Below are 13,533 nucleotides of genomic sequence, written 5' to 3'. Positions count from 1 at the left end.
GACATTCCAAATTTCCTCATTGTATCCTGAAATAATTACAAAAACTACTAATCACGTTTTTAGAGCAGAAAAAAAAATCAAATAAAACCAATAAAATTTAAACAAATAATTAAGTAAATGCATTGAAAATCTTAATATATTTGTAGCTTTCTTCTATGGTGCCAGCCTTTGCCCATCTCATAAGACTCCAGTTGTAGAAGTAAGCCATTTGGGCTAAAAATTAGGAGAAATTTAGCTGGAAACTAGGAGAAGTTTCTTCTCAGAAAGAGTTGCCAGGCATTGGGATGGGTTGCCCAGGGAGGTGGTGGAGTCACCGTCCCTTGACATGTTTAAGGAAAGGTTGGACGTGGTGCTTGAGGACATGGTTTAGTGGGTGATAGTGGTGGCAGGGGGGTGGCTGGACCAGATGATCTTGGATGGTTTTTCCAACTTTAATGATTCCATGATCACTAAACCAGAGTGAGAAAAAAAGCATCAGCATTACTAGCTCTACAGAAAATGTTCACATGAAACTTTGAGATCCCTCCAGTCTACGTAGGTTTGCTACAACTGGACACCTTCGATTTATCAGCCTTACACTAATGTCCTGGGGAAGGATCTAACAAGAGAAGAGGTTTCGTTTGGAGAACAAATAACTCTACTCTTCCACCAAAGGAGAAAAAGCAAAAGGAATCCAAAATGTTTCTGAAAGAATTGTTTCTCTAATGGAAGGAGATAATCAGAATTATCCAAATGCTGTTCTAGAAATGAGAGAAATGTAGAGAAATGCTTTCCATCTAGATTGGACCACAATCGCATGTTCCTGATAGTGAAAAATATTTCCCAGGTTTTCACCTTCAATATTACCTGTAGTAGGTATTTTTAGCAGACTCCCAACTAACCCTCTGTTATGAAATCTTTAGATCAATATTCTTACATTATCTTAATTTCCAATTTTATTTTTTAGCATTAACAACAACTAACGAGAGTATTACATGGAATTTCTGTTTCTTACCTTTCACTGAGGAATCGGATAATCAGCAATACAAAAGCATACGGTATTGTGGCGTACAACTGATGTGGTTTTGGAAAGACAAGGCCTTCACGGTCTACAAAATGTGCCCATGTGACGTTGATAGGCATCCATATATTCTCCCACCAGAACCAGCTGTTGAGTGTCTTTAATATGTGCGCCATGCTAAGCAAATAAAATGATAATCGAAAATTAGTCGTGTCATATTAAAAAGAAAATGCCTGAAAGGAAACGTGGTACAAGCAAATAACACAGGAGACCTGGGTCCCACGCTCCCCTGGTCTGCACAGGTTGTGCTTGTAGTGCAGGTCCAAAAGAGGCACGGGAGAAAGCTACTGTAGGCACTGGAGATACGTTCAGGTGTTCCCTGACTGATTTATCACAAAACAGCCCTAGCCGGTGAGGTCTGCAACTCTGTCAGTTTTCTCAGGAGAGAGAGGAGGAAAGAAATCAATCCATAAATCAGCTGGAAGTTGAAAACCCATCATTAAGAGCATGCAGGTGGGGTTATAATCCAATGGAAGAGAAAATAAGAGAAGATCTAAGAGAAGAGCTAAATCTTAAACTGGCATAAATGAATGCAGATATATAAAAAAAAAAAAAAACAACTGTAGATTTTAAAATCTGATGTCTCACTTCAGTCATTAGAACTAAGTTTTTTAATATCTGGTCAAATATTTTACAATTATCATTTATAATTATCATACAAATACACAAAAGACACTAAAGAGAACTCATCTTCTCTACAAAGCCTTTCTAAATTAAATATAAAGGTGTGGGAGAGTGGAAAGAAAAGTGGAGAGAGTCCAGGGGGTGACTTAGCCCTGTATTAGTGAAGACATTTTGCTGCTGAGCTACTGCTGCTTCATGTGTGGGTTGTAATACACCCCTCAGTCCTGATTTTGCAAATACGACTACGCTCAGGACCGAGTATAAAAGTTACAGTGCACAGCAAGTTTATTTGGGGATTTACAAGAAATACTGTGATTTAAGTGTGACCAAACCCTGGATCAGAAGAAAATACCAAAAATCTGTTCTAAAAGGAAAAAAAAAAGTTACATTTAAAACAAAATACTTTATTCTTTTAAAAGTCTCATTTTCAACCTTTCCATTCTAGTCATGTATTTAGAACCATATTTGTTATCCCTCATTTAGTTGTAAGAACTTTACAGAACAAATGTGTTATATATCCGATAAAAATGTTCTAAAATAGAATTAAAATAGAATTCACTATTATATTTTCCATAAGGCTGAAATAAGCAGTTTTTCTGTAATTTCCATGAGTAATAAATGGAAATAACTTCTTTCCATAGTAAATTTTCCTGTAAACCAGAAAAAAAAAAATATGAGGAAATAATTGATTTCACGGAACCATAGTTTTAGTGAGGAAACAGTCGAGCTGGGAGAATCTCATGAAGTCTCCTCCTAGTGCTAGACTTGCCCCTGGGAGAGCTGACAGTGCCACATTTGCATAGGATCAAGTGGCAAAATTAAATCGTGCTGAGGACATAGCGGCTCAGGCCCTTCCTAATCCTCCAATATTGAGCAGGGGCCACACAACCTCAGGGTTGCCCGCAGCCACTGGAGGCTCTCACCCTGTGCACTCACACGGGCTTCCCCGATTCAGAGGGCTCGCTCCAAAGCTCACTTTAATCAACCGCTAATGAGCGATTGCTGCAATCCACGCAGGGCTGTTTCCATCCTTCTGCAGCCTTGCAGCAGGTTTGTGAAACAGCAGCTTGGACCCATCAAACACGGCTGGGTTAACAGGCACCGTGAATCAATTGACTGGTCATGAACAGTAGTCAGCACTGAAATATTAATAACCATTTAATCTTTTTAAATGCTGAAAGGGGATAGTAAAACCTCCTGAATGAATTGTGTGTGCACGAGCAAATGCAAAAAGAAAGGACAGAGAAATCACAATTGTTCCTTCCCTGAGACTTTATAAGCCAAACTTCAGCCTAAAGCACTTTTTTACTGCTGAATTGTAAACTCCTGGAAGTTGGGATTTATAACGGGGCTGCTAACAGACCCTTTACTGCAGCTAGCAGGCGCCATGATAATGAAACAGGGCTTTGAAACGTGACATTTTAGGTCAGACCGAAAGGCTTGCAGACACACTGCTCTGGAAGACCAGGGGAGATGCTCGTTACCCGGTTGTGCTCCGTTATATATCTGTATTTTTAAACCAGACTGTGCATTGCAAGTTATCACCAACTGCAGTGGTAATAATGGGCCAGTCTATTAAAACACAGCAGAAAGAGCATCACCAGTCAGGCTACGGCGAGATAAGTTGTGACTGAATGTACCCAGAATACTCAAACCACAGAAAAATCCAGCAGTGTGTGTTTTAAAATCAGATTCTTGGGATCCACAACGCATGTTTCCCTTCCACACATCTATGTCCGTATGGCTGTCTTTTCAGATCTTCAGTTACCTAATGCATCTCTATTAAACTAAGCTCCCAATTACATGTGCTTAATCCCAATATCTAAGGGAATGATGGAATGTGGGGGTCTCATCCAGAGTCCACAGATTTCAGAAGAAATCCTTGCTCACAGACACCAAGTATACTCTGAAACTTGGTTCTCTAAACTCCCCCACCTGCAGTCCCCTTGTGCTTCCTACAGGTTTTTGCCGGGCACACCGATGATTAGACCATCCCTGATGAATGTCGTCCATCATCCAAGTGATTATTATAAGACTATAAAACTGTTGATGAGGCTCCACACCTGTTTGCAGCCTATTCTTATGCTTCATTAACCTTAAACTGGACTTTCACCCTCCATCCAATCTGCTCTCACTGCAGCAAACCAGGTCATCCCCCTGGGCAGTCTTGGAGATTTCCATCTTCCTAATAGCAGCTTTTAAACACCTGGGCTGTTTCCCTGTCTCCCTTCAGTCTCAGTCCTCAAGAGGATGTTCCTGGAGCACCTGAAAGGTGAGCAAGTGCTCCCAAACACACCTAGGCACCAGCACCCGGTGCATTTCAGTTTCCTTTTGTGCCCTCTTTGCTCTCAGTGGCTGCCAGTGGATTATTCTTCATCCTCAAATCACGGAGGTCACAAAACATATAGGGACTCCATAAATACTCTTCTGTTGCGTACATCATATACAAGCAAGGGTGTCTTCTGTATTATAAACAAGCCGTGGTCCTTTCAACTTGCTGAAATCTCCTGAAACCCATGTGTGTTTTGTATATTTTTTCTGTATTAAAAAGAAACGGAGGCCCAGCAGAAGCCTCCACCTCAGGAAGCACTGCTCAAGGCAAATTACTTGGGAATAGCTCAGTGCTAGCTTTAGCTATCATCATCTTCTCCACGTACTTGCTACTTCCTAGAAACCTTGACAAAATTAGTCTTGGAACTCAGTTACAATTTTTAAAACTTAACCCATCTATTATCCTATCCCTCTGCTCAAGAAGCAATTTTAATGTCCCCACAACATCACCGACAGAAGTGATTCAGCTCCCTGGCTTACTCACCATACCTACGGCAATCCCTGTCCCAGACACTAATCCTCATTATCAGCCCTCTCCACATTACGACTTGACTGCTTCCATTTAAATTATTTACTTTGAATCATTTTGACCCTAAACAATGGCTGCGTGGTACGTGAAATGAGAAGCCAGATGATGGAGAATAAGTGATGAAGGCACACAGGCCATTTGTCTCTAACAAACTTTGCCTGTTAGAAAAAAACACATCTGCATATGCAGATGTCTCCTCCTGATTGTTAGCTTCCCGGGACAATCGTGGCAGAGGGACTTCTCAGAGCCCCTTATTCCCACATCTGGCTGTTCACCAGGCAAGAGCAGGAATGGCAGAGAGCAAACTCTGCTTCCAGGCCACACCAAGTTAAAGGCACATTGCAAGTGCCGTAAGAAAGACAATTTTCCCATTATTGTTGGTTCTGTTCCCACCCCACCCACACCCCCAAAACAAGGGCTATGGTTCTGGCATACTACAGGTAGAGAGGACTCAAGCACTTAGACATAATTTAAAGGATGCTGTCTGTAGTGTTCAGTTTTTTGGTTTAAACCCAGTGATTTTCAGCAGCTTGTTGACAGGTCAGGAACCCTTTGGCCATATAGTCTCTGAGAACACCTATTCAAGCACCCATAGCATGAGTGGGAAAGAAAGCATCCACCACAGCCCTCTTGTGGAAGGGACAAATAACCAGGCAGAAGTCTTTCATCCGCCCCTTTTGCCACCCAGGGACAGGGCCTAGGAGCAGCGAGGTGGACAGGCATCTCTTCAGGCAGTGCCTGGCACCTGGGTGGAAAACGGGAGAACCAGTTTCTCAGTGCTTGGGCAAGTGAAGCGTTTTGCAATAGGCTCCTTTCGTGCTGCCAAGAAGTTTTCACCTCCGAGAAATGCTACAACTGCAGTTGCCAGGACCCTGGTTTGTTTTTTTTCAGTAATCAGTGTAGAAAAACTACAGGACACTTACTTTTGCCAGGAGCTCGTGACAACACAGACACGTGTCCCAGTGCAGCCCAAGCGGTGGCAGCCAGTTCCAGCGCCGGGCTCAGGCTGCAGCCACCGGATTCCACGGAAGGCTGATCTCCTCGGTTTGCATGAATTGCCACAAGTGGTTATCCTCCCCTCACACTTCCAAAGAAGCAGCGGCAGCTGCAAAGGCCCAGTCTGTCCTGATCTGGGACCAGCTCTAACAAGAAACTTGAAAGGCTGCCCAGCATAAGCCTCCCATTGCTAGGAGCGCTGAGCTCAGAACTTTTTTTCCTTACGGTCTGTAACGGTGCCAAGGAAGCACCCAGGCACGGCAGGTGCGAAAACGACAACAGCTGAGTGACCTATTTTCTGCTCTACCTAGGCTGAAAAACCTGCTGCTTCCCAGATTCACATCCACGCATCAGCACTGCCAGTGTTAATCTCATCGACAAAACTGGAATTTTTACCATTGCGCTAACAATAAAATGTATTTTAGAAAAAAATGGAAAGTTCGCCTGCACCCTGAAAATTAAACACTCCAAATAAAGAAACTAATCGCCTCCTTGGTAAAGAAGGAGCCCTTCTGTAGCCTAATGGGCTGGCACCAAACAGGAAAATCAGGACTGCTTAGTTTAGGAACTGCATCCTTTGTAATTAAAGGAAAGCCTACACAGTGGGGAAGTACCAAAGTGAAGTTTCTTTCCAAACTGGGCTCCTTGGATCCTTGATACAGTCAGTTACAAACAACAAACAAAACAACAACAACAAAAAAAGCCACACTTGCATTTTTAATGATGTTAAGCAAAAAGGGCATATTTTGGTCTGACAAAAGCTATGTGGTTAGATTTTGAAAAGCAAAGTCAGGAGCTGCTTTGAAGTGCAATTTCTGGCTGCTACAGCCTGGGAAATAAAAAAACAGGCAAAGCTTTGATTTTGTTCTCCATGCAACAGCTCCTGCTTACAAGAACTAAGAGAAACTTACAAGAAGTAAGAGAAGGAGATATCCAGGTTTGGAATATGTATTGGGAGAACTTCCCATCCTTATTTATTGAACAAATTGGAAAACCCAATAGATGGGTAACACAAACACGCAAGTGGAAAAAGAGCATAATTTCTCTGGGCATCTTTCCTATCTACTCAGTGCTACTCTGGAGGTGTTACAGGGAAAGAATAAATCAGCAAAAAGGATAACACAATCCTCCAACTTCTCTCATCATTTGGAAGAACTGTTTAAGTTGGTACAGTGATGTGGGGGAAAAAAATTATCAAGGGCCCCATACATCAAAAAGATAGTAAAGCTGTTCCTGGCTGTTGAACTTAAACATTAAACCAAAGTGGTTTAAAAGAGTAAATAAAGATCAGATCCACTGTATCACAGGTCCTGTTTTTTGTTTTGCTTCAGACTAAGCAATAAACACGAGAGTTAACACACAAGTTTCAGGAGCAGATTTACGGTCCGTAATACTGGACAGAACATCGCCCACAGATTCCCAGCTGCGATCACCACCAAGAAACTGGTGAAAATACACAGCACCTACACTTTGTTTCTAACAGCTATGCAATGTTTTTCCTACTGATAGCAGAACCACCTCAAAGATACCTTTAAAAAAAATCATACCATTTAAAAAATCATAACATTTAAAAAATAATTAAAAAGAAAAACAAAAACCCACACACGTACAAAGCCAAACTTGTAATGGCTTAGTATTCATGCAAGTGTTGACCGTTGATACCATGCCACAGAGCCTTTCAACTGTACAACAGCTGCTTTATGCATCTTCTGGACATAAATGCAACTTGCAAGTTTGGGAGATCATTGGATGTGATGCCAGATTAGTTTCTCCACTGGTGATGTTTTATGCTAAAAATTTTTAGTCCCTGGGGCAGTAACTGCAAACTTGACCACACAAAATACTCACTCATCAATTGTTAGTTGTAGGTATGTGCCAGTTGGAGGCATTGCTCCTTTCTGCTTCTTGGCAACGTTTTTTGCAGTTGACTGAACTGTTTCATGCCTTACTGATGTAAGAGTTTGAACTATCATTTGTGGAGGCAAGAATTGGATGAAGGATATTGAGTTGATGCTACAGGCTCTCTGCATATTGACTCCTCTCATCTCGTTTGTCTAAATGTTAAATTTCACACAACCTGAGCACATATAACCAGTGGCAGCACAAAATAAAAGAGTGGTTGGACCTTAACATCAGGTTATTATGATGAAACACTGAAATACTCTATACGCATAAAAGAGCTGAATTAAGACTGCTGTGAGACCTTTAACTTCAAATTTACTTCCTAACATGGACAAATCTCAACTGTAAACAGTTACATGTGCCTAGTTATAAGGCAATTAGAATATTTCACTTCTTTTACCATTCTATCACATTACCTTGTAACTTGGTTTCTATTTTGTAGCAGGCCAAAAGAGCACGGAGTAAATCTCAATTAAGGTGGCAAGCAAGTTTTATTACATTTTCCCCTGCTCTCTGGGGGGAAGAGAACCAAAACTGTTTGAAATAATTAATTTTTGAATAAAAGTTACCACGCTCTCTCTACTTAAAGGTAAAACGTTTCTGAGCATCTAAATTTGTTTCATTTGATCTTGGGCAGCTTAGGAAAGTGAAAAATAGTTCTCACAAAGTATAGCTAACAGTGCAAACTATGCCTGCTTCAAAGCTTTAAAGCCCCTAATATTGATAGAGTTGGATAAAGAACTATGAAATAAATCTCTGCAATAATCTTGGGGCAAAAAGAAATTGCAGTTCTATGAAAAAAGCCTGGTCAGAAGTACAAGTTCTTAGATGCTTAATTCATAAGTTTGAGCAGACCAAAGAGGGGCAGAGTTTACTTCAAGAAATCCTTAGTAAAATTTTTCAGAATGTAAGAAAAAAATCTTTTTAAGCATGACTTTTTTCCTTACATTATTATTACTAGGGAAACATGAAAATTAGTGTTAGTTTTGGTGTAAAAACAAAACAAAACAAAACAAAACAAAAAAACAGAATTTTATTTGAAATGAAAACTTCAAGTCTAACTTAATGCCAAACTGATTAAAGGAGATTTTACCAGAGGCATGAGCCTTCTTGGTCACATATTTAAGGTAAGGGTTAAGAATCATTTGATCAAGAATAAGCACGTTATTAGCAGTAATAAGTACAGCACTGCCACAAAACATGTGAAGGTAACAGAATAATGAGATACCGGAGAGAGGACCTGAGGGTGTAGAAGCAAAGGATGCAGGTTTCTTCACCTGCACCGTGGATGACTCAACATTTTAAATTAGCCCTTGGTAATTAGGGAAAGGGACAGTGCTGGTGCAGCTGTCCTATTTACAGCTTCCTGAAACAGGGGCCAGTAGACAGTCAAGGTCTTCATGTATCGTGTATGCACAGTGACTTTGACCTCTTGTGCATTGATCTCTTCATCACCCTGAAACAGAAGTTAAGCCTGCTGTGCTCCCCTGTTCTTATTTCTCCTGTTGGTTATCCCCTCCTTTGTGGTGTAACCTGCCCATGTATTCTCCACCCACAAAGCCAACTAGAGGAGGAGCCAGCACATAACTGGTATTTCATTATTGCAGCCTCTGTTTGGCATCTTCATGTCATAACAAATGCAAGAGATCAGCTAATGTCTACCTGCACAGCCTCTTTGCCAACAGTGGCACCCCAGCTGAAGGTTTGATCCAAGCTAGGAAGCCAGCTAAAAATAGGTATACATTACAAAAAGTAAGAGGATAAAATGCGCAGGGTTCCTCTGTTTGAGTTTTTTTTTAGCCTTACTATGAAATAACCTTTTCTGGCAGCTTATTTGAATGTGTTATTCTTAGCACCAGATACTTCAGATCTTCAACAGGTAAGTCATATTTAAAGCTCTGTTAAACCAAATTTTTTTTTTACAGAATACCTTTTTCTTAGGTGTTTAAAGGACAAAATTAAACTATCTTTTTCAAGCAAATTGAATTTAAGTTTTCTCCGCAAGTATATTTACATCATTCACCAACACATTTTTCCTGTTAATAAATCTTCCTCCCCTCCAGTTCAGAACTAAGTGCTCTTAAAAGCACTTAATAGGATGATGATAAAAGATGCAGAAGTACAACCGTAACCTGTACTTCTTTTCTCTAAAAAGAAAAGCGGGTGCCATAGGTTGGAATACCTATAACAATTTTGTCATAGGTTAGTAACCTATAAGATCTCAATACCTATTCCCCTCTCCATCCTAAAATGATTATAAGGGTTGCTCTAATTTTCCTTTATAAAACAGGCAGCGTTAGAGACCAGCACACGCTAAGAATTTGGAACATAACCTAACGCAAGGAGGCAGCAAAAAAAGAAAAAAAGAAAAACACACAAACAACAACACCAGAAAAAAAAAAAAGTAAAAGAAATTCCTACCTTTATGATGTTGCAGTCAGAGAACATAAGCACATTAGCTGGGAAGAGGCATTACGCTCGCTACTTTGACAAAGGTAAACACGCCCTATCTGCACAACTCTTTCAAATTCTTCAGAGACCCACCCAGCAAAGCTGCGCTTCAAGATTTCTGACTGAAGGCAATCCTGATGTCATACGTCCAACTCAGTGAAACTCGGGAGTAGTAATGCCGAGCACCTTCCCTTGTGCTTGTTTCAACACAGCAGGTGAAGAAACGTTGTGAATCACATGGTATTCTGCTGCACGATGAGAATTTGTCTCAACTTATGTGGCTCTAGACGTGCACAGGAAGATGCCATGCCTGCCGATTGTGCAGGAAAGGAAGTCTCAAACTAGTCACTTCACACCAACGTTTTTAGATACACTATTAGATAAAGTCAGGGTTTTAAAATAAAGTCAGAGAAAGGTTTCATTTCCTACTGGCCATCCTCAGGAATACTCCCAGCCTCAGTCAATTAAATGCTTTACAGGAAGTGTTTCAGTTCCTCAGAAGATAGAAAATGGAATTCTCAAAATACCTAAAGCAGAGGGAACTTAGCTCAATATATGCTTGGTTAGAGATATCATACAAACATTTATTGTATTTAACCCTTTTCCTTTTTTTTTTTTTTTTTTTGGGGGGGGGGGGAAGTGGGGGGGGCTTGCTTTTAATTAATTTAATTCCATGACCAAGGAATAAAGCTGAAAATCATTCCTCAAGAGGTCACCCCAGTTTCAAATAATAAAATTAACAGCGTTGTGTTGGCATGACATGATATGCTGATGGGTAGGACATCTTAACGTTGTTGGAAAGGAAGAAAAGCGTATCACTGACAAGCCAAGAGTATCTGCATTTCGAATGTGCAGAGAACCTCTTTTAGCCCTCTCTTTCTGCTTGCAGCCAGCAAACAGCAACCCACACAGTAAGAACAGACAGGTAGGAGCTGGATCCAAGTTCCACCTCACCCAGCGTACTGTCTCTGAAGGAAGCTGATGGTTACAGGAGAGTACAAGACCAGGATAAACAAAATGGTAACTGATGCTGCCTCCAGCCTTCAGTAGTTTAGGGCTCAGACTCCTAAACCACAGGTGGTGTCTGTGCACACAGAGATGGAGCATTCCTACCTCCTGCACTCCCATCCCTGCCCTTAATTTCCACTAGTCCTTTTGAGTACATGGGAACTTTCATCGTAAGACAGCAGCGGAGGTGACCCAGGCAATATTTGGATCCAGTTCATTTGCTTCCCCTCAAAGCAATTCAGGCTGAACTGTTTGCTTTGTTCACATGGCAGGTGTTTAGGTTTTTTAGGCATTCTTATTTTGCAGCTTTTGCAAGTCTTCAGTCCTTCCCTAAAACTGGGAGTGGTATTCAATAAACTGAAGCACCAGAGAAATATTAAACATGAAAGATTATTTCAGGCAGGTAGTATTATGGCTTTGCTGTTGCTTTAAATTATCTCCATACTTTCCCACATCTGAACCATTCGTATGAATCAAGCAGAACATTTAGGAACACTTTGCCAATTAGGAGAGCCTACAGCAAGCTGATTCATATATCACTTGGCTAATGCCAGTAATATAACAGGTAATTGGCACAAACACCTCTTTCTTATGCCTCAATCCATAATTTCTTCACTGTTGCACTAAATTGAAAGAAAACAAAACAAAACAAACAAAAAAAAACACCTTTTGTTTGACTGGAGCAGATTTGGGGCTGCTCCAAATAATACAATGAGAAAAAGTATTTTTACATATTTTTTGAGGAACCTTTTTTTTTTTTTTTAGATAGCACTCAGCAGCTACATAGGACTACTGCAAGATTAAAGATACTGCACGGTAAGTAACAGGCTAACCATACCTTCTGGATCAAAGCTGCCCACTGACCTTTCAATTACTGTTGCACTTTCACAGAACTGTTAATTCAGGTATCTTTAATCTGAATGCTGCAAAAAACAAAAGAAAGCCAGATAACAACAACAACAAAAACTTAGTTTGTATTCTTGAGGGAAAAAAAAATAAGTAGCTACTCCTTACTTGAAGTGTAAGGCTTGTATTTAATTGTCATATGATTGACTAACTAGATGGAGCATGTATTTGACCCAAATAATTATTACATGTATCAGTGGAAAGCGTAAATTATCTAAAGATTTCAGTGGAAAAAAAATAAAACGAGAAAAAAAAATTACTAAATCCACTTCTTTGGGTTCATTGTGAGTTAATATATTCATGTGAGTTTTCACCTGAGCTTCTAAGCAGTTACATAAATTAAAAAAAAAAATCTATTATTCATTAACTTTCTCAGTAGAGAAAGCCATCTCAGCAAATCCTTGAGATGGTATTAAAACTTCAACTTCTAGAATCAGAGCTGTAGCATATGATGCAACTGCCGGCAGGGAGTGGGGTAAGGGGAAATCCAAGGGTTTCTTTTCTTTTATGAAAAAGTAAAAAATCATCTGCAGAGCTGACAGATAAATGTTCCAAATATATTAGTACCAAGTCATTTTTGTTAACTGATCGTCTCAGTGTGGTTGATCAAATCTCAGCCTCACACACATGCAAAGGAAAAGTAGGAAGGTAGTTATATACTGTCGTGTGGAATTCAAAGCTAGCTTTAAGCTTACCAAGAGTTTCTCACCTGAGACTTAGACTTAAACTGACACAATTCACAACTATTTGATCTAATAATAATTTGGATTCTGAACTCTCTTTTCATGACCATGGAAACCGATCTGCTTGTTGTTTTGCACACTTTTAAGATGAAGGTAAAGATCTTGATATTCTCATCCTTTCTGCTTGTCAGAATCAATAAATATCTGGAAATCACTTCAAGTCACAGAAACACATCCAAAGATCATAACTCAATCCTGCAATCAGTAGCTTAAAAACTAAGCTCCTCTTCTTCACACGGGTTCATACTGTCTCCCAATATATCAATCTTCTCCTACAGAAAAGAGATGAAGTAATCCATTTAAGATCTCTTGAAATGTTTTCTGCTTAAGACCTCTCTTACCGGAAGGTATGACCTGAGTCATAATCCATACAGAGTTTCAAGTTAGGAAAGGTTCATTTCTGATTAATTAATTAATTAATATTATCATAATTGAAGACTAGATATCTGACTGGAAATAGAGCAAGTGTCAAGGTTATGAATACTTACTGTACACAACTGTCATTGCAGGACTAAATCAGGAATACAAACCTTTGAATAAACTGGCCAAAATCCTCAAAATGTTTAATTTAAAATATATTTATATATTGCTTAAGAGCTTGATTCCTATGAACTTCATTAAGAATTAGAATGTTTGAGAGTCTGTGACTTAACAAGGAGAGTGAGGCTCCAGGAAGTGAAACCAGCATTACCTTTATACTGCTTTCTAAACAATTTCTTTCACACATTTAACAATTGAGGGATATAAATACCACAATTATGCTCCATCTCTCAAGTTGTTTCAACTTCTGGGCGGTATTTCATTTAGATGCTGAACACACAGCATACTGATAAGCCTCCAGGAGCACAGTTAAGAATCGTCCCGTATCCAGAGGGACAGAGCTGTGATTTAGCAAAGCATTTGCTTGCAGTCTGGACAACTTCCCTTATGTAAAACCTTAGATTGTTTTGCTTGCAAATAATCCTTGGTGAGATTGTTTTTTC

The 13,533-nt window shown here is 39.8% G+C and overlaps 1 protein-coding gene across 4 annotated transcripts in view; it reads right to left on the bottom strand.

Moving 5' to 3' along the window:
* CERS3 (ceramide synthase 3) overlaps positions 1–13,533 on the bottom strand; it is a 50,759-nt gene that overhangs the window by 32,248 nt on the left and 4,978 nt on the right. Inside the window, exons 1-2 of one of the 4 annotated variants that reach the window (XM_068695394.1) lie at positions 9,864–10,470; positions 995–1,177 (exon numbers count right to left, since the gene is read on the bottom strand). In XM_068695394.1, coding sequence (XP_068551495.1) covers positions 995–1,176 — 182 coding nt within the window. In that variant the 5' untranslated portion in view covers position 1,177; positions 9,864–10,470. Of the gene's footprint in view, positions 1–994; positions 1,178–1,272; positions 1,476–9,863; positions 10,471–13,533 lie in introns of those variants that run through there. The other 3 variants (XM_068695391.1, XM_068695392.1, XM_068695393.1) reach the window with 3 other exon arrangements.

The sequence above is a fragment of the Anas acuta genome, chromosome 12, assembly GCF_963932015.1.
Source record: "Anas acuta chromosome 12, bAnaAcu1.1, whole genome shotgun sequence".
NCBI lineage: Eukaryota > Metazoa > Chordata > Aves > Anseriformes > Anatidae > Anas > Anas acuta.
This window is presented reverse-complemented; position numbering and strand designations above follow the sequence as displayed.